The 22,457-nt window shown below is 27.8% G+C and overlaps 1 protein-coding gene across 1 annotated transcript in view; it reads left to right on the top strand.

Annotated features, from left to right (window-relative positions):
• Positions 1 to 20,821, top strand: part of LOC129966752 (uncharacterized) — a 41,655-nt gene extending 20,834 nt beyond the window's left edge. The window contains exon 3 of the mRNA XM_056081310.1: positions 17,574 to 20,821. Coding sequence (XP_055937285.1) covers positions 17,574 to 17,766 — 193 coding nt within the window. The 3' untranslated portion in view covers positions 17,767 to 20,821. The remainder of the gene's footprint in view (positions 1 to 17,573) is intronic.
• Positions 20,822 to 22,457: the final 1,636 nt, after the last annotated feature.

Here is a 22,457-nt window from a genome sequence, read left to right as displayed (position 1 = left end):
TTGCGTAAACTAAATGTTTTACGCAAACATTATTAACAAATTATAGTGCAAATATACATATTAAAGCTTTTAATTTTTTCAAAGTAATGTTTGAGTATATTAAACAATGGGATCTGCAAACTTACTTTTTGAAAGGTAAGAATATACTTTCAAGTTTTTAATCCTGAAAATTCTGTCTTTCGATAAAATTGGAATTTTCATGAACTTTCTGTTATATTTTCGAACTCAAATTTAATATTAAATTTGTGTTCGGAATTTTACTTGCGACATCAAACTTTTGCAGGATTAATATTTTATTGTGTTTGAACACTAGCTCATTTATCATCTTCAAAGGAATGAATTAACTGTTATTTGTAGATTTTGCAACGTTAGCGACCGAAGTCCTCCTCTAGTAAAGCTTATAAATACAGTGGACTCTACTCTTGTGAATTATTAATTTAGGATTACAAAATTTTATATGTACAGGGTGTCCCAAAAAAATGTATACACATTTTAGCAGCTAATAACTAAGTTATTTCTTCTTTCTTTACAAACTGAACCCATTGAACCGAGTGATGGCAGACAGACTTGAATTTGAAGAAAGGAAATTTATTCTAAAATACTACTGGAAGTATGAAAATGCAGTAGAAGTGCAAAGACAATTTAAGAGGGAGTTTAACAAAGAACCACCTACACGAGTTACCATCACTCGAATTAGAGATGAGTTTGAAGCAGATGGAACTGTTCAGGATGTCCATAAACCTGCAACAGTTGTTCAATTGAGAGCAACCATTGAACATGAATGTACGAATATCCCAAGGGAATTGTTCCATCATGTGTGCTATTCCATCGCTTCGCGTTGTCAGCAGTGTCTGGAGCAGAATGAACATCAGTTTGAGAACATGCGATAACAAGACAGTAGAATGATATTTGTAGAATCTTTTATATGATGAAAATTATTCGAATTATAATAAACCCCAAATTTACAATTATTTAAAGTGTGTATACATTTTTTGGGACACCTTGTATGTTTATTAAAATTTAAATACATCAAATATCTTTAAAGAAACTTTGTAAAACAAAATATATTATTTTTTAAAAATTAAAAATATATAAATTTTAAAAATTTCAAAATACTTTAGGTGACTTAATTCTTTCTATTAATTTTTCCTTATTATCCTATATAAATTTATTTGGAACAAAAATGTGTATGATTTCGTAATTGCAATTAAAACAGAACCTTTTTAAAATATTTTTTATGCACAGGCACCGAATTTTTCTCTTAAGAATTTTATTATTTCTGAACTAAAATTGACTTTTAAATATCTAAAAAAAACTCGGAACATAAAACATATACCTTGTTTTCTTTTAATGCTTAACTAAAATCTTTATTATCGATTCCATTTAATTTCCTCACAAATTAATTCATTTGAAACATTTCAAAAATATACAAATCTAATTGAAAAATCGTTTTGAAAAAAAAAAGTAATTAAAATGCACTTTTCCCGGACCCTTTAAATATTCACTTTATTGAAAAACATTTTATAATGTTTTAGTTTAGTTTAAACATGTATATGGTGCTGACGCAAAAGAAATATTTTGGTCCGTTTTCACTTATTTCAAAATCGACTGTTCCCTTACAGTATTATAAGATTTTTCTAAACAGTAAGTGAAAGAATCCACTCTAAGCATATATTATGCATCAAATAAAACTGTTCTCGTATTTCTCATCTTTTTATCTAATATTGTTTGTAGGCAGTAAATTGTGTAATGCGACATATACGATTCAAAAACCGTTCAAAAAGTTTTATAGGACACAAGTTTAACATACAACTACCAAATTTGAAACGTAATTAGTTTAAAGTAATTAATGCTCTAAGTAAGGATTTATGAATTTTTTTATTGGATTAGTAATTATCAACTTACATAAATTTTAGAAATTTCCTTCAATAACTTTGAATCATATTCCCACTGAAAAATTATATTCACTCCTTTTTTTTAAAAAAATAATAAGCCTTTTCAATTATATCCTTTTAATTCTTTTTCAATTTTAATGAATTTTGAAAATATTTTAAGCATATTTTACGACATTTTTCATTGCTTTATTTACGTTATGGCACACGGGCGTTCTAATGATTAAATATGCTTTTTATTTGCATTTTTTATATTTATCATTGATACATAATTAAGAGTAAATTTTAAAAATCAAAAAAGATCGACGAATAAAGCTTAAAATGGTACTTTAAACTAGAGGTTTGAATCACTTTTAAATTTTTCTTTGTAAAATTTTGTCTTAATTACTGCATTTTATTTCATTTATTTAATCGCATTCTTCCAACAAAAATCTTTATAATGTGTCAAAATGATGCTGATTGTTTTCATGTAGTTCCTAAGCAATATAAATAATTACATGTTATTTTATACATATCCTAGAAATGCCAAGCGGCACATGGGATTTTTTATTGTAAATTTACAAGTGAAGTGCATAAAACCCTGAAGTAAACTCCTTGATAATGATAAAATTTAAATTCATCACATATCAAATAATTAACAAACATAATGACGAATGTAAAATGTGACTTTATAATTTTCTAACCTAAAGTATCTGAATTTCTTATAATGAAATTCTGATTTACGAGCTTTATAGAATTTAAATTTTTAGATGTAATGTACGCTAGAAGTTTTCGATAGTATTTTTTTAAAAAATTTCCATAATAATGAAAATAATTGAAAGCATAAAAAGTGATTTAACTTTTACAGTAAATATGCAAAAAGGTAATTTCTACAATACAATTACACTAGATTAAATTAATCATACAAATTTGCAAGAGAGCAAAGCAGAGTGAATAATACAAATTTCAAAAATTAGGAAAATTATACTAATAATATTTTTAATTCACAGTTGCAAATGCTTATGTACAACGTTAAAAACAAAAATATTTTTGTACTAAATGAAATGATACTTGATATTTTTATAACCTTCCAAAAGAATCACATATATGCAGACGTGTTTCCGAAATATTCAAACGGTCACTCATTCTATGCTCTATTTTTAGCAGGAGCAACCCTACTTTGTAGCTGACGTCAAAAAAGGTCAGGGATCACCCCTTTTGTCAAAAACACGTTTCAGCCTTACAAAGCCAAATGGGTCTATCTATTAAATATGCAGTTTCCACTCGATTAATTGCATTGTGCCAATAAAGCTGTCGCAGTCATAGCAAGTTTTGAATAACGAGGACTGTATAACCCCTGCCTTACTTTCAACGTTTTTTATACTGTTAAATATTTTTAATTTGCGGATATACTTTTTTGTTAGCAAATTAAAGCAAGTAAAAATTTTTCAAGTGAAGTTTTTTAGATCTATGAAGATTTTTTAGATCTATTTTTAGATCATAAAGGGATTTTTTTTTTTTATTGAATGAATAGACAATACCAATCACTTATGATTCTTAGTTAAAAATTATCTTTGTAAACAGTTAAATATTTTAAGTATTTATATAAAGTTTAAATTCCTTACTTGAATTATTGATATTCTAATAAATGCATAAATAAATATACAAATAAAAAATTAATATTCAAATATAAAAACATGTTTTTGTTGCTATAAACCAAAACAAATATAACAACAAAAACTGAAATAAATATATTAATAAAAACTTAAAAATAAAAAATGGCCAATATAGAACGATAATATTTTCGGATTACAGACTATGACAACTGCAAAAAGCATAACAAAATTTTGCTTTCAACTCTTAGCTTTAAATACCTGGCGGCACAAATTAAAGAACTACAATACAAAATTCCTCTGTGAATTCTTTTAAGTGAAATTGAAAGTTAATTGGCTTCTAATTCAAGATTTATATTATATCCTAATCAAGAGAATTCACTTTCACTACAGTAATATTCCTTTTTGATACTCATGGAATGGAAGGTAGTGCAAATGGATGCTTCAAATTCTAATTCCAAGAATTGAACTAGTATTTAGATGAATTTTTCTCACCTGAAAAGTGGGAAACGTAGCTAATTATATTACCGGATTGGACGAGTGAAAGTTGGACAGATAAAGTTACATTGCTGAAATGATCTAAAAATAGCCAATAGCGCCATGTCAAGAGTCTAAAAATAGTTTAAAGCTCCCGATGAATGCAGACAATCTGGTCAAGATTGGTCTGGGAAAGTGCCACAACAAGTTCTCGACATCTTTATTTCGCAATGATTGCTAAGAGATGATTTGACCAGATTGAAGAAGACTGATGTAACTGCAGGAACTGGATCATTCAAATGCACCCTAAGAGGCAGGTGGCAAGAAAGGGGGTTGTGTTCAGAGACCGTATGACTTGTCCCCCACTTACTCGGGATGTGAAATGGATCTTTTTAAAGTGGTATAAAGATCAGTGGGATTGAAATCTTCTATATATCACGGTAGGATCACGAAATGGAATCTTTTATATATTGCTGAATTCAGCTTCTGTTCAAACCCCCCCCCTCCCCTTCAGAATGATTTCGATCTGGAGGAAGAGAAAAACTCGAGAGAAATCAAAAAATATCTGCTGAAGGCACCGATACAAAGGCGATAGAATCATAATTTTTATAGATATAGTGATAGATAGATAGTGGCACACTGATTGATACATTTTTACCATAATTACAATACAATTATTTAGTTTTTAATCCTCATTTCCTGTTGTATAGAAGTAAAATTAGCAATTAATTTTTGTTATTGGTATTAAATGAGCCAATTTGCAATCACACAGTACCACCGATTAATTGAACTGAAAATAAATGAATCCGTTAAACAGAATCCCATATGTTTGCGTATTTAAATCCAATAAAACATGTGCGAGACGCACTACGACATCGACTTGGATCACTGAAGTTTTCAAGTTATTTGTTATGAATTATTTAAATGACATCAAGGACTTCCGAGCAACATAATTTCCCATTATGGAAAATCGGTATTAAGCTTCAAGTTTGATCAAGACTGCCCTCGTACTTTTTTTTTTTTTTTGGTTCTTAAAAAGTTATTGGTATTTTACCCTTTCTCTACTTAATATCATATTATTTACATTCTTATTTAAATTTATTTTTTGAGGAAATATACAATTACACATTTTAGTATTTTCGATATAAAAAAATTAAGATTTTACGAAAATTTCGCATTTTTAATTTCAAAAACATCAGCTTGAATGAATCATCGGTGAGTTTTCATTGTTGCTTCCTTCATTTTTCTTACCAATGTACGATTATTTACAACGTCGAGAAAACATAATAAATAATTCACTATAATTATTATTATGTTTACTTCAATGTAAAAAATAATAATTTTTTCTGAAAATTAAAAATGCAATGCAAAATTACTTCAATAGAAAAATGTAACTTATAGATTTGAAATTATTGACCACTAACATTTTGCTTGCAAATTTTTTTGGCATGCTATTTATAAAAAATAAAAACTAACCTGAATGTTTCCTCTTTGGCTTAGTTTTATTCCAACGTATAAGAAAAACGTCAAGAAAATCATTTAAATGCAAGAAATATAAAGTTTGAGTATATTCTAAATGCAGTAATACAAAATAAGTAAACATCCTGTCTTGCGAATAAGAAAAAATGTTTTGCATTGAATAGAATAACTGAAGTCGTTGCCACTCGTATGTATGCTAATATATATATATATATAAATAAATAAAAGCTTAATTTTATTAATTTTAACATTACAATTTCACATCAAAAATCATAAATAATAAGAAATTTTTTGTGGAAAAAATATTTAAATATGGGGAATTTCAAATAAAATAGGAATTGTACAATAAATCAACGAGTAATAATGCCTTTACGAATCACAGTAATTTTTTTATGTAGAACAATAATTCAAATGCAGTTTTTGCAATCAATGAATTAAAAGTTATTTCTGCTTATTGCATTTTGAATGGAAGGTATACAATTAGGGATTGCAATACCGGAGCAAAATTTCAATACCGGTATTCGGTATTTTTTAGATCTTAATACCGGGTTACCGGTTTTAATACCGGTATTAGAAATTTTAGAAAAAGGAAGAAAACACAGGTGTTTCTTTGTTTTATTTGCCAGTTTTATAAGAGAGGGCAAATAACACAAAAAATAATATGTAACTTATAAATAATAACAGTATATAAAGAATTACAAAAAAGTAAAAGAACAACTTATTTATTTAAATCACAAACAAAGTGTAAATATCACTATTCAGTATGTGGTACTATTACAAATTTTTGAAATGTGATCTTAAAAAACATAATGCATCCATTTTACTGTCATTAAGCCTGAAAAGTAATTTTGTGTAAAAGTTACTAGCTTCGAAAACGCTCTTTCGGCATCTACGCTAGTTAGTGATACTGTTAGTAATGCGCGATATACTTTTTCCAAGTATTTACCTCTAAATCCCTCATCTTCAAATAAATCAATTTCTCGTCGGATGGCTTTGGATATAGCTGATTTCTGTATTGTATTTTGTTCGTTGTATTTTTTTTTATTTATTTATTTATCGCTAATTCTAATTTTTGTTCAAGAGACAATTCCTTTTCACTATCGATATTAGTGTCATCATAATCTTCGATAACTGAACCGAATTCTTCTGAATGTGGATAAATTTGTGGGTAAAAAATTTTTTAAAAATTTACTATAAACTTAATCAGATTTGAATTGATTATTTTATTTTCTTCTTTTTCATTTTTAAAATCATTATAATTATGTAAATACCATAAGACATTTTCTATTTCGGTATGCCTTTCTTCTGTGCGATTTTTCAATGTAATATATAATTCTTCAGATAGTGATGTGTGCTGTTCTTTCATGACTGCAACATGAAATTTATTGTTGCATTAGCTTTTAATAAATTAAAATCTCTCCGACTTAATGACATAATGCTCCGACATAATAGTCAGTTTTATTGGAAGTAGAGATATAGTTCTGGATATTAAGTCGAATTCACTATCTGAAAAATTAATTTACAGGTTTAAGTCGATTATTGCTTTTTGGAGATTGGATTTCTAAATTTCAAAAATCGTTCCATCATTAGGAGTAAACTGTTCCAACGTGTCTTAGAATCTATTATTAACATATATTCTCTTTTATTTTCAGTTAGTATATATTTTTGTAATATGACATTTTTTGTAGGGGAACGTTTAAATATCTCAACAATTTTTCGAACTTTATAAATTATAGGAAGCAATTCTTGATGGGTTAATATTTCCTCCTCATTAGCAATATCTTCTTCAACAATTACATTGTCATTATCTTCATTGTCAATATCACTCTCATCTTACTCTCTTCAATGTCGGAATCCGAAGTTTCTATATCCACAGTATTTGGATTCTTCTGTTCTTTATTTTTTTGGTATAATGCATCTATTACTCCTAACTGAATTCCATGAGATTAGCACAATTGCTGATTTGCACCAATCAACTTTCCATCTTTTTTCATAACTGTTGCTCCATCAGTCGTTATGGATACAATATCTTCCTTCAGGGATAATCCATGTTTCACTAATTTAGATTTAAGCAATTAATTAAGCCATTAATTAGCTAATTAATTTCGCCCATTAGGGAGACATAAAAACAAAAATGTATTCTATTTTGCTATGTTGGCGATCCCTGAACATATAGTGGAGACAATTTTAAAAATTTCTAGTAAATACCGAAAAACCGGTATTTAAACTTGTGAATACCGGTATTACAAAATTGTACAAATGGCTCAAAATACCGGTATTCGGTAACCCGGTATGCCGGTATTGCAATCCCTATATACAATATTTCAAGACACATTTTCCAAAATTCTTTATAATGTAGCATGGATACAGAGTAATTCATATGTTCCGAGATTCGGTAATTTTTAAATTCAATTTCTTTATTAGCATTAATTTTCTTTTTAAGTCTTTCGAAGTTTAGAATAAAAAAATAAAAAATGTTGGGTGATTTACCTTCTAGAGAAAAAGGTGAAAACGACTAAAATTTTATTTAGAAAATAGATTGTCAGTTATTTTGATTCTGGACATCGGAGTATATTTTAATGCATCACATGCTGTCACAGAGATGACTGCACAGTTGCATTTTTTTCCATGAATGGATTTTCTGGTTTTCTTCCTACCAATAAATCGCGTTAACTCCCCACAGAACAAAACATCCTGTACATTTAAGCAGATAACATGTTCTTTTAACACTGGCAATGTAAAAATTCCTAGAAACAGTTGATGGGGATAAACAAGGATGTGATGGCCAAAAGTGGAACGAAACTGCAGTTTATTGTGTTTCGTCATTCAAAGTTTTTAAATAATATGTTCTTACTGAATACTGACAAATTTCTGATTTACATACACGTAACTCAGCAAGTTTTGTTTGAAATAAAGATCATGCCTCTTTTTTGACTTTCCGTCTTAGTATAGAGAATGTACAGTAATCATCAAAAAATTCGAACTCGAGATTCGAATCTCCACGTTTTAGACCTTCATGAGTTCGAAAAATACATTTTTGAAAAATATCTATCTGTGAAAAAGATAACTCAAAAACGCTTTGCACTAGACGATTGCAATTTGGTGTATGCACCAAATTTGCAGATTTCTATCGGATTTTGAGTAAAATCTGTTCTAAGGATGTCCGTCTGTTCAAAAGTAAGTTAACACGATAACTACAAAACGAAGAGAGCTAGATAGGTAAGATGGGTACACAGATTTAACATCTATAGTTCAGACACCTATCAAATTTTGAACCAAATCCAAGAACGGGTTGATTGTCTGTCAGTATGTATTTTCAGAAATACGCAAGCATGATAATTTACAAATGCAATGACTTAAATATATAGAATTAGGTATGGTATTTTGCACCTATAATCATGATTTCTTTGGATATGCTAAACTTCAGATCAATAAAATTAATTGAACTCAAATAAATTAAGTCTTTGATGTCAACCGGTTTTGAAGGCAATTGGAATGTTGATTTTTTAAGCTACGCATGAATATAAACGCTGTTTTCCATCATTTCAAATTTTGAAAACAACTTCACACTTATACAATTATGAATGACTGCGGTTTAAGAATCACCAAGCCCCTTTATAGAATTACGACAATTTTTCCTTCCAATACTTAATCGATGAACAAAGGATTCACTGACAAAGCTAATTTCACTTTCAATTCTAAGTGTATATTTCTTGGCCAGTAGAATCATGAAGTATAACCGCCACAATTGGAAATAATGAAATGCTCTTCTGGATTCCGTTTTATTCCTTATTCTGTGCCTCCGACGTAGATAAATTTACTTATTATTAGCTTTAATATCTTTATATAATAAAGCGTGATGTTTGCTTTTACAAAAAAGACACATTGTTTGCGAGAAACAGAATTTCTGGTGATGATTGCCATGGCAATTGAAACGCAATAAGTTTTTCCAAGACAGTATTTTTCCTAATTGGAATATCTGCATCTAAATCTATAATATTTTGATAAAGTATGAGGACCACTATAGTATTGACACTTAAGAACTGAATGATTGTTACTTTGCGCAACGTTTATAAAAATAAGGTGCTGATTTTTATAAGATTTCTCTTTTCACTATTGTGACTATTTAATATTTCAAGTGAAGTACATCTTGAATTTAAAAATTTCATGAAACATTCGATTGCTGGAAATTCTTTTTCACCGACCTTTTATGATCATAATTGACGCATTTCACTTTCGACTGTTCCCAACAATAAATATTTAATGCAAATATCTCTGAACAACACCTTTTCCCTAAGAGATTTTATCCACTGATAACTTCATTAGATATGTCAGCTAATCATCTTAAATTTATAGAATGAACATTTATAATATAAGGTTGGTTAAGGAATACTTTCACAAATGAAGTGGCATTTTGATCTTTTTTCTATCATAACGTTTCATTAATTTATTCCACACCTCATGATATGCAGTTTCCGAAATAGAAAAGTGCTTCCTTATAGGCTTGCTTATTGCTTGTTGACTTGCTTGTAAAAGTCCTGTCAAATATTGAAATTTCTCAATTTTTTCCCAATAATTTATTATCATGAACTGCCGCCCAATAAAGATCTATAATATTAGGCCAATCGGAATATTTACCATTAAAGCACGGAATGTTTAAAAGAAGTAGTTTAAAGCCATCCTCAGCGGCAGGTAGATTTAAACTTTACTTTAGGACACTTTTAATAGTAAATGTATTAATGGCAGATTGGTCTATTGCTTCTGTTCCAAAATATTTGGCTTCAAATTCCTCAATCTCATAACTGATGAAACTCTTTTAATCTTTGATCAATTCTACTCAAACATCCTTTAAATTCCTTTGTACTGATCACTAAACTCATTATCGTTTATATCTAGAGTTTCAAAAAAAAAAAAAAAAAAAAAAGGAGGGGAGGCGGGGAAAGAAAAAAAAGCGTTATGAAATCCGGTTACTGTGATTTAGGTCATTCTTTAAATGTTTAAGAACAAATTTACTTAACTTAATCATGTTACGATAAAACAAATAATTAATATAATATTAATTAAAAATCTGAGGTAGTAAACTTTATCCTTTAAACGGTATTCTGGCGATGCACACATGAGAATAAAATAAGTTTCATTTACAGTCTTGAAGCATCTAATAAGCCTCACTTGAGGAATCAATTAGTCGATTTGGATTGAAAGACGAGTCTTTCTTATAAAAATATAATTTATATTTTGGTCTATTTAAAATTTTAAGAATACACATAAGTCTGCAGCTTTACTTGAAAGCTGCAGACTTATGTGGACGTAGGTTATTGGGATTTACAGCTACAATGGCTATTATCCCCTATTTCCAGATGAAGTTTCAGTCAGTTAACAGTTAAGAAGTAGTTGCGATGATGCGATTTAGTTCATATTCGAGATTCAAGATTTCCAGTGAAAAGAAGAGATACAATAAGACGGACAGTTCCCGCAACACGGAATGGTGAATAAAGAAAAGAGACACAAAAAGACCACAACGCCTGCAGCTTTGTGCGACAATTTTTTTATTAATAGTAGTAAGCTGATTGATTGATTGAAACTTTGATTAATTGAAATGTGACGAGAATGGGATTTTTGGCAACAAAGTGCCATTATCCCCTTATACCAAAAGAGTGCATTCAATAGATACTAAAAAAATTTCAGAATTTGTAGAAGGACCCGAAGATACTACTCATTAGAAACAGTTTTTTGAATAAGCGTTTTGAATGAAGAACCAGAATGAAGATCGATATTAAGTTTTGCAAAAAGGTTTGACCTATGAGCTGCGTATTGGGAACAAAACAAGATGATATATTCAACGTTGTTTTCACGATTACAAATTTGGCATTAAGCATAATTGTGTAGACCAAATCAATTCAGCGAAGCTGGAGTAATAATCATCTGGGTTAAAAGTCATGCAGTTAGCAAATTGCTTCCATCAACATTTTTACAAGAAAGACAAAAACAAACATGGAATTTGTTGCCACGAATGAAATTACAATAGATTAAGAACAGCACCTTAATGATATTGAAATAAGAATTAACATCAAGAATCAGAAAAATATATTAAAAAATAAGATACAAAAGTAATTAATAGCAAAAAAATATTAATATAAACATATTCAAACATACTTCTGTTGCATTCGTAAAATTTCACAATTGGTCGATGGCCATTTCAATTATTAATGTAAATAGTCTGACATTACCATTTTTACTTGGATACATTTATATTAAAAATATTAATATACAAATATTAGATTTATATTTACAAAACATAGTGATATACATATATTAATATTTAAAACAAACAAATTGAATTGTATATTAAGTAAAGTATTGAACAAATGCTTTGCTTAATGTTTTTTTTTTTGTATACAAAAAAATAAAAACGAAGAAAAAAAAGGAAATATTTTTCCTTCTTAAAAATTTAAGTCTCTTTATAAATCACATTTTGGTTATGGGCAGGGTTATGATTAGACATGATTATCTTTTACTAATTGCATTCAATATCTATCTTTATTCAATGAATTCAATGATAAAGCATAATTAATTTTTTCAAAAGTAATTTTATACTTTAATCTGAAGTATTAATTTTATTTTTATAAAACATTTCATAAAAAAGGACACAAATCGGGACTCCTTTGCTGCAAAAACGAATGAAAGCATACTTTTTTAGTTAACTGTACAATTGCTTTAACTGTAACAAATGTATTTTACGTAAATCCCATCTAAACGTCATATATTTTTAAGTATCATTGTTTTATTCAATTATTGCCATTAAAACTAAATTAATCAGTGTTTAGAACGTTATGAATTGCTGCAAATATCAGAAATAGCAGAACCATAACAGAATATAATATTTTATTTATCTCAACAACTGTTTTAAAGTACTAAAATGCTAATGAATCATTGTAATTGTGTGTTTACAAGCTTTTACATAAAAAATAGGCGAACACAGAAAAATTTTGCACATCACTGTTTCATATGCATTAATATCTGTGCCATCACAGTTTCGATTTGGAATCTACCATGCATCTTTTTCAAACAAAAGACAAAACGTCACATCATTTAGATATTGTATACCATCATAATTAAGCTCGTCACGTGATTGCGACCTCGCATAAAATGATTCCATTGTCATCAAAGTTTTAGAGGATACGATTAAAAGCTTCACTTCATACATAAAAAATCCTAATGCATGAATAAATTAATGTTGACATTGCAGAAAAAAATTCGTCTCATTCAGCGGGCTAGTTGAATATAACCCTAATCCAAAATGTGCCACTGATCTGAAAAATTTATTTCATTGATTTTATTTTAATTTTGAAAACAAAAATATATCTAGAGCTTACAACTAAACAGTGACAGAGACGTTGATATAATTAAGAGTACAGAATAAAGATGTCCTTAAAATGGTCCAGGTTGAATGATTTAAATACTTTGTCGACGCAATACGATATTTTAGAAAAAAAATTGATCAAACCAAATTGATTGAAGAATTTGCTAATGTTTAATGCCGTAAAATATTTACTTATATATTAGCACTTATTGCTGTATCAATTATATAAGAAATTTTAAAAGTGTTTAGATATTATTTTAAATAGTAAGTATACTATTATATTCTTTTTATTAAATAAAGTATATAAAATAAAAATGTTGTTATAAAATAACAGTTAATATTCATCATGTATACTAACAGACTTCATCGAAGATGTTTTGTAAAATCCTATTTTTAAAATTTTTAAAAGGTGACGATTGGCAAAAATTTAAATCCTAATCATTCTAATTTATTTATTTATTTATTTGTGTGTGTGTGCGTGCGTGCGTGCGTGCGTGATCTTAAAATTAAAAAAAAAACATCTTCAATTAATTCGATTTCCCTGCAATTTTTTTTTTTCTGAATTTTGAAAAAAAAAATTATTTTTAAAAATAGTTTGAATTGTTACCTTAGGATTCAAACTATTATCATGGTTTCATCAAATATTTAATCGCTTGATTTTCTTCAATTGTTGGAGCCTAAGAAAAAAAATTGTTTAATGTTTATGTAATTTACAAAACTAATAAAGGAGTGGAGTTAGGAACCGAGAAAGTTAAAATTAAAAATCTCACATTTACGTTTTAATAGCATGATGATGTCATAGTAATGACCCCCATTTATATTCCATACCTATTTTTTAATTTTTATCAAGTAAGCCATTATTGTACAGAATGTTCATTTAAATCATGACCCAGCAATTAATTTAGAAACCTTTAGATTTATACTTTTTTACTGAAAAATTTCTTTAAATGTTGTTAAGAATTATCTTTTATGTTGTTTGAGTCAATAAATATATTGACTAAAAAAATTATGATGTTTAAATTTAATGAAAAATCCCTTTGTGCTATTAGTCATACTTAGTAAAATATTTTAGCAGATTAAAATTTCGATGAACTTCTGCATCTAGAACTGATCGAGTTATGAAGTCAGAAGTTATGAATCGTAAGCCAGCTCAATGAACTGCCATGCATTTATTGATGAATCTTCCTTCAGTCAATCACTTACATTGTTTTAAATCGACAAAAATAGCGAAGCCTCAGAACTCGATCAGTTTTAGTCGCAGAAGTGTGAAGACTCTTTAGTTTAAAATATTAATGTATCGACAATATTTTCTTTAATATGACTAACAGAATTGGATGATTATATAAAAATTTAGACATCGTAATTCCTTCTGAAGAACATTTATTGCTTCATGCATTATAATTCTTTGCATCTTTTAAAGCATTTTTTGATTTGAAGTATATGCCTATCCCTAATAGTAATTAGTAAATAAACCATGATTAGGTTGAATACTGTATATCTTAATGCTATATTTTATTATACTTTTTTTTTGCGTTGTATAAGCTATTGAACAGTGATTATGAATTTGTAGCAAAAATAATTTTTCACCCAATATTATAATTGTTCTGCGATTCCCGAACTTTCTTTCCTCCCGTTTATTTTGATTAGACTTTGATCCTATTCTCAGAGCCCACCCTCCCCTTCCACTTCCAGTCCTCTCTTCCTTAAAAAAAGATTTTATTAATCATCCAGACTCAGATGTCTCTTCTCAAGCACCATTCAACATAATATTGATAACCAATAACACATCATTTATACGTTTTAATTATTTATTTTTAATTTTAAAAGTTAAAAATGCCAAGACAGTTGTAAGAAGACGTAAATTAATTTTTCGAGAAAATTCAACTTAAAATAATTCTATATATTTATTTTTCGGAATAAACAACTAGTCCTTTTTTTAGGTGAATAATTATGAATCGATTTACTTTTCCTAGTACAAAGGGTTAACACTGTTAAGAGCTTGGATTAGCTTAAAAGTCGAAAGATTCTAACTAATTTAAAAATATGTGTAAGATTTATTTTTGGTTTCAAATTTTATGTCATTTTTATGACAGCACTGATGTCTAATTTCTTCAACTAGAGTATTGGCTTTCTCGCCAGTTAAGCTATTGTATTGTAGTCATAAATATTTAAATTGTCCCTATTATTAATGAAAAATATAAAAAAAATTCTCACTGATATGAATATAAAGATGATTTACCGTTGTTAAGTATACTTTCAAAATAAAGCATTTTAAAACTAACTTCAATTATTTAAAATTCTTTTCATGACCAAATTGAATATCAAAGATTTAACAAGTTAAAAAATTGCAAATTGTCTTCTTAAATATTGGATGAAGAGATAATACGATGCTTTGATGCACAAAATGAAATTACCAAAAATTGAAACTTCATGATTACATGCATAATTATTAAAATTATTTTTGAATTTAAAAAATTGCTCTAAAAATTGTTGTAACTTCAAAACCTTCAAAATTGTCTAAATATTAAATTTTGGGAAGAAAAAGTTTCGGCTCATTATTTCTTACTCACGATGTTTAAAATTAAGAGAAAATTGTTCATAATAACTTTAAAAAAAAATGAAACGAATTTATTACTAAAAAACAAATTTTTAAAAAATCAAAAATCCTTTATATATATATATATATATATATATATTGTGAGGAAAGATGCATCAACAAGTCAACTTTTTAACATGAAACATAGATCGCTTGATTTTTACTTCAGTTTAAAATAGATTTTAAAAAATATGTAATGTTGAGCTTCAGAAAAATATTTTTAAAAAGGAGCCAAGCTTTGTCAGCCATAGATTCAATATTTGAAAAAATAATGCAATTTAAATTATTTGAGAAAACAATGAAATTCGTTTGAATTTAATGGCAACTATAAAAAATATTGTAATATTTGTTAAAATATTTTTTAAATGATCTTATTTAGGGAAAAAATATACGACAATTAGTTTGAAATAAATAAGAATAACGAATTTTTAATTTAATGACTCAGCAAAAATCATTTCTTTATCGATATTCATTAATATTTACAGATTTTAATCCATGCTACATTAAGTTATTCATTATGGATTCAGATTCGAAAATGTTGGAAATTTTCTAAGTGATTTAGAAATAATGACCACGTTGCAAGCGATGTTGGTGCATCACTACCTTACATATGTACAAACATTCAAATCTATCAGACATCGCCTGGTGAATGACGCAGCTATTCAATTTCGGTTTCAATCAGTCGAGAAAATGTCGTCCAAAGGTCATATTCGATTTTCTTCTGTTTGCCACAGAAGTTCGATTAACCACAAGCTAGTGATTAATCGGCACAGATCACACATTAAATTAGATAAAAGCGTTTGATCCACGCCAAATACCGATATTTCGTAACCCTTGTTCGCCAGTGTCTTTCAATTAATATATAAATACCCATTTTCTTCACTATATAACAAAGAACACAACTCTCGTGTAGAAGTCCAAAAATAAAAATATAAGCATTCACGACATTTATGAATTATTCAAGATCCACAATTTGTGCGTTAGGGAGAGAGATATATATAACGCTTTTATTAAAGAGTATCATAGAAAAGGTTTGAAGAAGCCACTTTCGCTGGTTTGTTTAGAACATGGAGAAATTTTACCAATTTATTCTAAATTTATCAAATAATTGACAATATGTCGGAGAAGCATTATATGTAAAAAAATTAATTAAATAATTTGAATATTGAGAGAAATCTGAGTATTTGTAGGAAATTTAAATATGAATGTGGGAATCATACCCTATTTTTTTCTTTAATAATTTCAAAGTAAGATAGCGATGTTAGATTCTATTTCCAAATGCATAATTTCGCAAATCCTGAAATTTTTGATAACTTCTTACATGTTCCACATAAATTCACAACTTCACTTTAGAAGTACAACACATATCTATTTTAACGTAACTGAAACATTCTATAAAAAGACGAGGAACCATCCAAATTCTGATTACAAGCAGGAACCAGAAAATGTCTTTGACAAGCAGCTAACACGCCTTCCTCATAAAAATAAAGGAGGAAAGCGCAGATCATTTTCTACATCCGAACCTGTCTGAAGACAGTTTTCAGGTAACGACTTTCTACGTTCCAGCCAGTTGAAGAATTAAAAAATACTTCATTTCAATTTGAATATGTTCGAGAAAACATGATTATCGCATGAAACCACAAAATAAAATTACTCGGAAAATCCCATAAAAATGTTCGATGCCCTTCAAAGTTACGAGGCCCCCTAAGCAGAAGCTTTCTTTGCTTATTTGATAATTTGACTCAGCCAGGAATATCTGCAAATCTCACTAATTGTTTATGATTTTTCAATCGTTAATCAATAGCCGTTGGTTCATTTGCATGAGTTTATTTCTTTCTAAATATAACACTAAAAACTTCTTAAAGAGAAAAAGAACCTAGAAAATGAAAGTGCATCAAGTTCTGGACTGAATTATTTAATGAATATCAGTATTTTTCCAGAACTTTTCTTATTTTTAGTCTTAGTTTTCGTTTATAATAATTAATGCTTGATCTAATTTATATTTTCTGATTTAATATCTCTGGAAGAATACTGATATTCTGGACAAATATCTGTATTTTTCTTGAACCTTTTCTTGATTTTGGATAAATATGAGTATTCTTCCAAAACCTTTTCTTATTTTTAGTCTTAGTTTTTCATTTACAATAATAAATACTCGATCTAATATATATTTTCAGATTTCGAGCTTGCCTGAAACTCTCTGGCACTGCAGCAGGCAATATGGTGGGGAAGTTGTTTTTTAACGTGGTACAGACGAAGTGCTTCCTCTTCAAACATGTCAAGAAATGCACCAAGAGATCTTGGTGGGGTAAATGCCTCAAATACGAGAAAGACAAGACAGCTTTCCTGAGAGATGCTCTCAAGTACTGAATTATGTATTATAACTTTGTCCAGTCAATTGTACAGGTTGCTCCAGCCAAGTGACGAGATTTACCTTTTATAAGTAGACGACTTCGTCAGTATTTGATGTATTAGGATTTATCACCTTTTAGATCCTAAATGGAATATTTAAATAATATCACAAAAATTGCACATTGAATATAAAATAGTTAACTTTTTCTATAGAGACTTAAATAAACTGAAACTGAATGCTAACGTAAAGAACTATAGAAATCCAGGATTTAAGAATGTTCTTTTCCAGATAGTAGAAATATCGTCTGTATTACATAACCTCTTCACAGCCAATTCACCAGACATCCTAACAAAAGTATCAAGATTTTAATGGCTTTTATAGACAGTAGCTTTTACTATGTAATAATAACAAACACATCTACTTGCTAAAACATGCATAGTGTTTTAGTTATTCTTTACATATTTCATGCTTATTTAAATGGTTAAGAAATAAGATTTCAACAATTGCTTCTAAAATATGAGGAATCATGTTTTATTGAAAACACCTCTATCAAATATGATAATAGGAAAAAAAGGGCTACAAACAATGAAATAAGCAAAGCAGTTTTTATTCTCCCATCTACAGCAAGCTCACATACCTTAATAGAAAATAATATTGAAGATCACTGAATACATGCAATTTTACTACTGAAATAATATCTAATTATTTGTCGTTTGCCATTTTAAATGTTTTAAAACCTTTTCAGTAATTTTTTTGAAAACTTATACCACATAAAAATCAAAATTAACATTACTCTGAAAGAGCATTTGATCCTTTTAATACCATGGTTTAAATATTTATAGTTTGAATATTAATAAAATTTTATTAGCAAAAATAAATAAATAAATCTGTCCACGGACAGGAAACTTTATGTCTTTTACAGTGCTTTATTCGGTTTCTAATTAATATTTTTAATTGGCTTAAAATTTATATAACAAAATTCATTTGAGTACTTCTTAGGAAACAAACATCAAATCTGAAACAAAATTTCCACTTTGAAGAATAAGTAACACCTTCATTTTATTTATGTTCCTACTTGTACATTTTTTTCCTCAACTATAAATAAAAGTAGCTATTATGTGTTCAAAAGACTTTCTTTGATGCTGGAGCAATCTTTAAACAGTTGACATCAGAGATTCTTTGACTCTGAATTAGTGACATTGAGGCGCACATTATGCCATAGTTTTCTACGTGTATTTTGCCAACTTAGCTCATCAATCACTATCAATATGTAGATTACATATGTTGATCCCAAGTAACGTATCATTTACATGAAAATGCATATTTTATTTAGAATATAAACTATAAGTAATTAGTGGACAGAAAAAAAAAAAGATAAAATTTAAATGTTTCAATTCAGTAACTTTTTACCTTAGAATCTAGTAAGAAGTACTTTAACAACCAGCACTTTACGTATTGTCTCAGTAATTTTATTTTATTGATATTTCTGTCATGTTATTGTTATCTTTCCTTGTAAGACAGTTAAAAAAATTGATGAATTTTACGCAAACTCAAACGAAGTAAAATGTAAATATTTTGGAATCGATAATTCTCCACTTTATGTAAGCTTGATAAGTGATGCTAAAACGATATTGCTTCGTCACTTAAACTTTAAAACAGGCATCTTCTCTGTAATGTTTCAGACCATAGAAATCAAATTTTAAGTGTGATGATAACTTTAAAACCTCTTATTTTTAAAGTTCCATAAAGTAAACACTGAAACTGTGGTGCAAAAATAAGGATTCTGCAATTACTTCATCACGAAGCTCATGTAAAAAATTTTGAGAACCGGAGGAAAATATTTACAGGGAAAAGCTGTGACACATTTCCTAAAGCTATCGACCTCTACAATGTATGCCACGTCATTCCCTGACAGTGTTTATGAATATGCCCTTCATGCATTATTACGATAATTTCCAATGTCTGTCTTGCGATTCGAAGAACATATAATTTCCATGTAAATATATCCCAAGAATGAAAAGGAACACTCTTCCTTTCCTTTTTGAAAAATTAATCTTTCCGACATGATTATAAGGTGTTCTGATTCAAAATTTCGTGGAAGATTCTTAGACAGTTCTGTTCCGTTATGATTTTTCTACTTTTTATTTAATGCTTTAATAACTGAACATTTTATTTCCATTTGGAAATAGAATGTTCGTTTATTAAAAATTGGATTATTTATAAAAGCAAAGAACAAGCGGATCTTAAAATGCAAAAAGTCAAAATTCCTTTTTTTTTTTTTTTTTTTTCTATAATCGAACATGTATTCCATTGCTATTCTTTTAATTTCATCCGAAGTTGTTAAGTTAATTGAAATTTACGTCTATCTGTTTATAGCGTTTCAATTTTAAGTCTTTAATTATTTCAGCTAATTTACAGCATTTGACTTTCAAATCTTAAATCAACATATACTTTTTTAGTTAAAACTTGCTGCTACATCTTCCTGCTTTTTAGAATTTTTTGGAGAATAAAATCTAATTTCAAATACTACAAATTTTTATAAAGTCAGCAAATTTTTCAAAATTGAAAAATAATGCAAAATAAGCGCTTTTCGCTATTATTAATTCTCAATAATAATGGAAAGAATTGCTTTAATATAAATGTAGGAGACTAATGGGGCGTATTAAAAATAAAAGATATTCAACAGAATGCAAGAATCAACAATAATTTATTTGAATTAAAAAGTGACAAAGTAATTAAAATATGTAAAGGTAACAGAACCTTGTTTGTTGATTTTTCGGCTTTTGCGATTCTTTTTTCGAATATCTGATCTATAATAAGATTTAAATTTTCATTAAGCATCATTATGGAAAATGATGCAAAGAATTAACTTCTAATTTGTCTGAAATAATAGAGAAAGGCACGAAAAAAATAATAAATTCCTCTCAATCTCAAAATATTTTTAATAGGCTTCATCATATTCATGTAATTTTTAATCTTCAATAAAATCGAAGATAAGTATAACAAAAGTATTTAACAGATTCTTTTTTATCCTCTCAAGAATCAAAATATATTCGAATAACTTTACAATCAGATTCATCCCTTCCTTTGTTCCATTTTGTATATTGAATGATACAATGTAATTTTCATGTTTAATGATTACTGTTTAGTAAATAAAGAAATGTTCCTAGTATTGCCATTTATGTCTTATTATTGCAAAAAAGGAATTATTTCACCCAATTACATGAATTGGAATGCAGTTATTTTATTACATGCACGTTTAATTTAACTTTCATTTCCTGCTGTTATTTTTTATTTATTTTTACATCCGGAAATATAGCTGTTTGTATGAATAAAAAATACATGTTAATTACCAAAGAATAAAATCTTAATACAGAATTCATGAAAGAATTATCCGCTAACGTTTACAACTACACTCCAGTATTAGCAATAACCGCATAATCTGAGCAAGAATACTGTAGGGCTCTGGTATATAACAGGAATTTATATTACCTACATTTTTAAGCCATTTGAACAATAACAATACATTTTCTGGAGACTCTAAGAATGAATCTCCCTCTTAAAATAGAACCCATTGTCTGGATACAGCAATTTCTCTAATTTTTAGATTATCAAAACTTTTAAAAATAAAACGTCATTCACATTCTTAATTGACATTCGGGTTTTTTAAATGACGAAACAATAAAATTTACAAGTTAATAATTTTCGCATTTTTATTAACTTTGAGAATAAATATCTTATGGATACTAACATTAATTTTAATATTAGCAAAATAAAAACTAACCGAGACCAATAAAATTTAATCGATCATTTTGGCAATTCTAATTATATTACCTACAAAAGAGAGAATTTGCAAATAAAATATTAAACAGCAGAAAAAGAAAGCGCATTTAAAATAAATATTATGAAAATCAATCAAATTTGATTATGCAGCAGCATATGTTTTGGATAATGAGATAAATAGTATGCTAATTAAACCTGAGAAAGTAAATCCATGTAAATTAATTATGGTGATAAGCAGATGGTGTACTCTGTTAAGTTTCGCAAAGAATTCGCTCACTCGTAGCATATATTGTATATCAAATAAAATCATTTAATGAAGATCAAAGAAAAAAATGGCAGATATTTTATAAGTCACATAATCTTTTGTCTGTAAATAATAAATTATTAATAGTTTAAAAAAAGAATTTATCTCGAATCTTTTTTTATTATTTTGTATTAAAATATTTTTGCTTATTTCAAAAGAAATTCTCATAAATACTCATTTCGACATGAAGCACAATTAAAATTTATTATTTTAAAATTTTTATTTAAATTTTTTTTGTTCTTTATTTGAATATAAGGTAAAATTTATTTAAGCATCTTTTGTCCTTCATTTAAATATAAGGTAATAAATATATAATTTTATACCGACAAAAATACTGATAGATTAAAATGTCAATCGTGAATCATTAAAATTATCGTTTTAATATATATAAGGATATATATTCTGCATCAAAGTATTAATACTAAATATATTATCTAATAATGTTTTGATGTATGAATTAACTCCCTTTTATGATTATAAGCAATGTTATAACTATAATTACGGCAGATTAATTTTGTGAAATTTATGGCTTTTGTAAGAAAAATGCATAAAATAAACACTAAATAATAAATAAACTGAATTCGTGTTAGAACATACGGAGTTTTTTTTTTTTTTTTTCAA

Source organism: Argiope bruennichi, chromosome 4 (genome assembly GCF_947563725.1).
Source record: "Argiope bruennichi chromosome 4, qqArgBrue1.1, whole genome shotgun sequence".
Classification (NCBI taxonomy): domain Eukaryota; kingdom Metazoa; phylum Arthropoda; class Arachnida; order Araneae; family Araneidae; genus Argiope; species Argiope bruennichi.
This window is presented reverse-complemented; position numbering and strand designations above follow the sequence as displayed.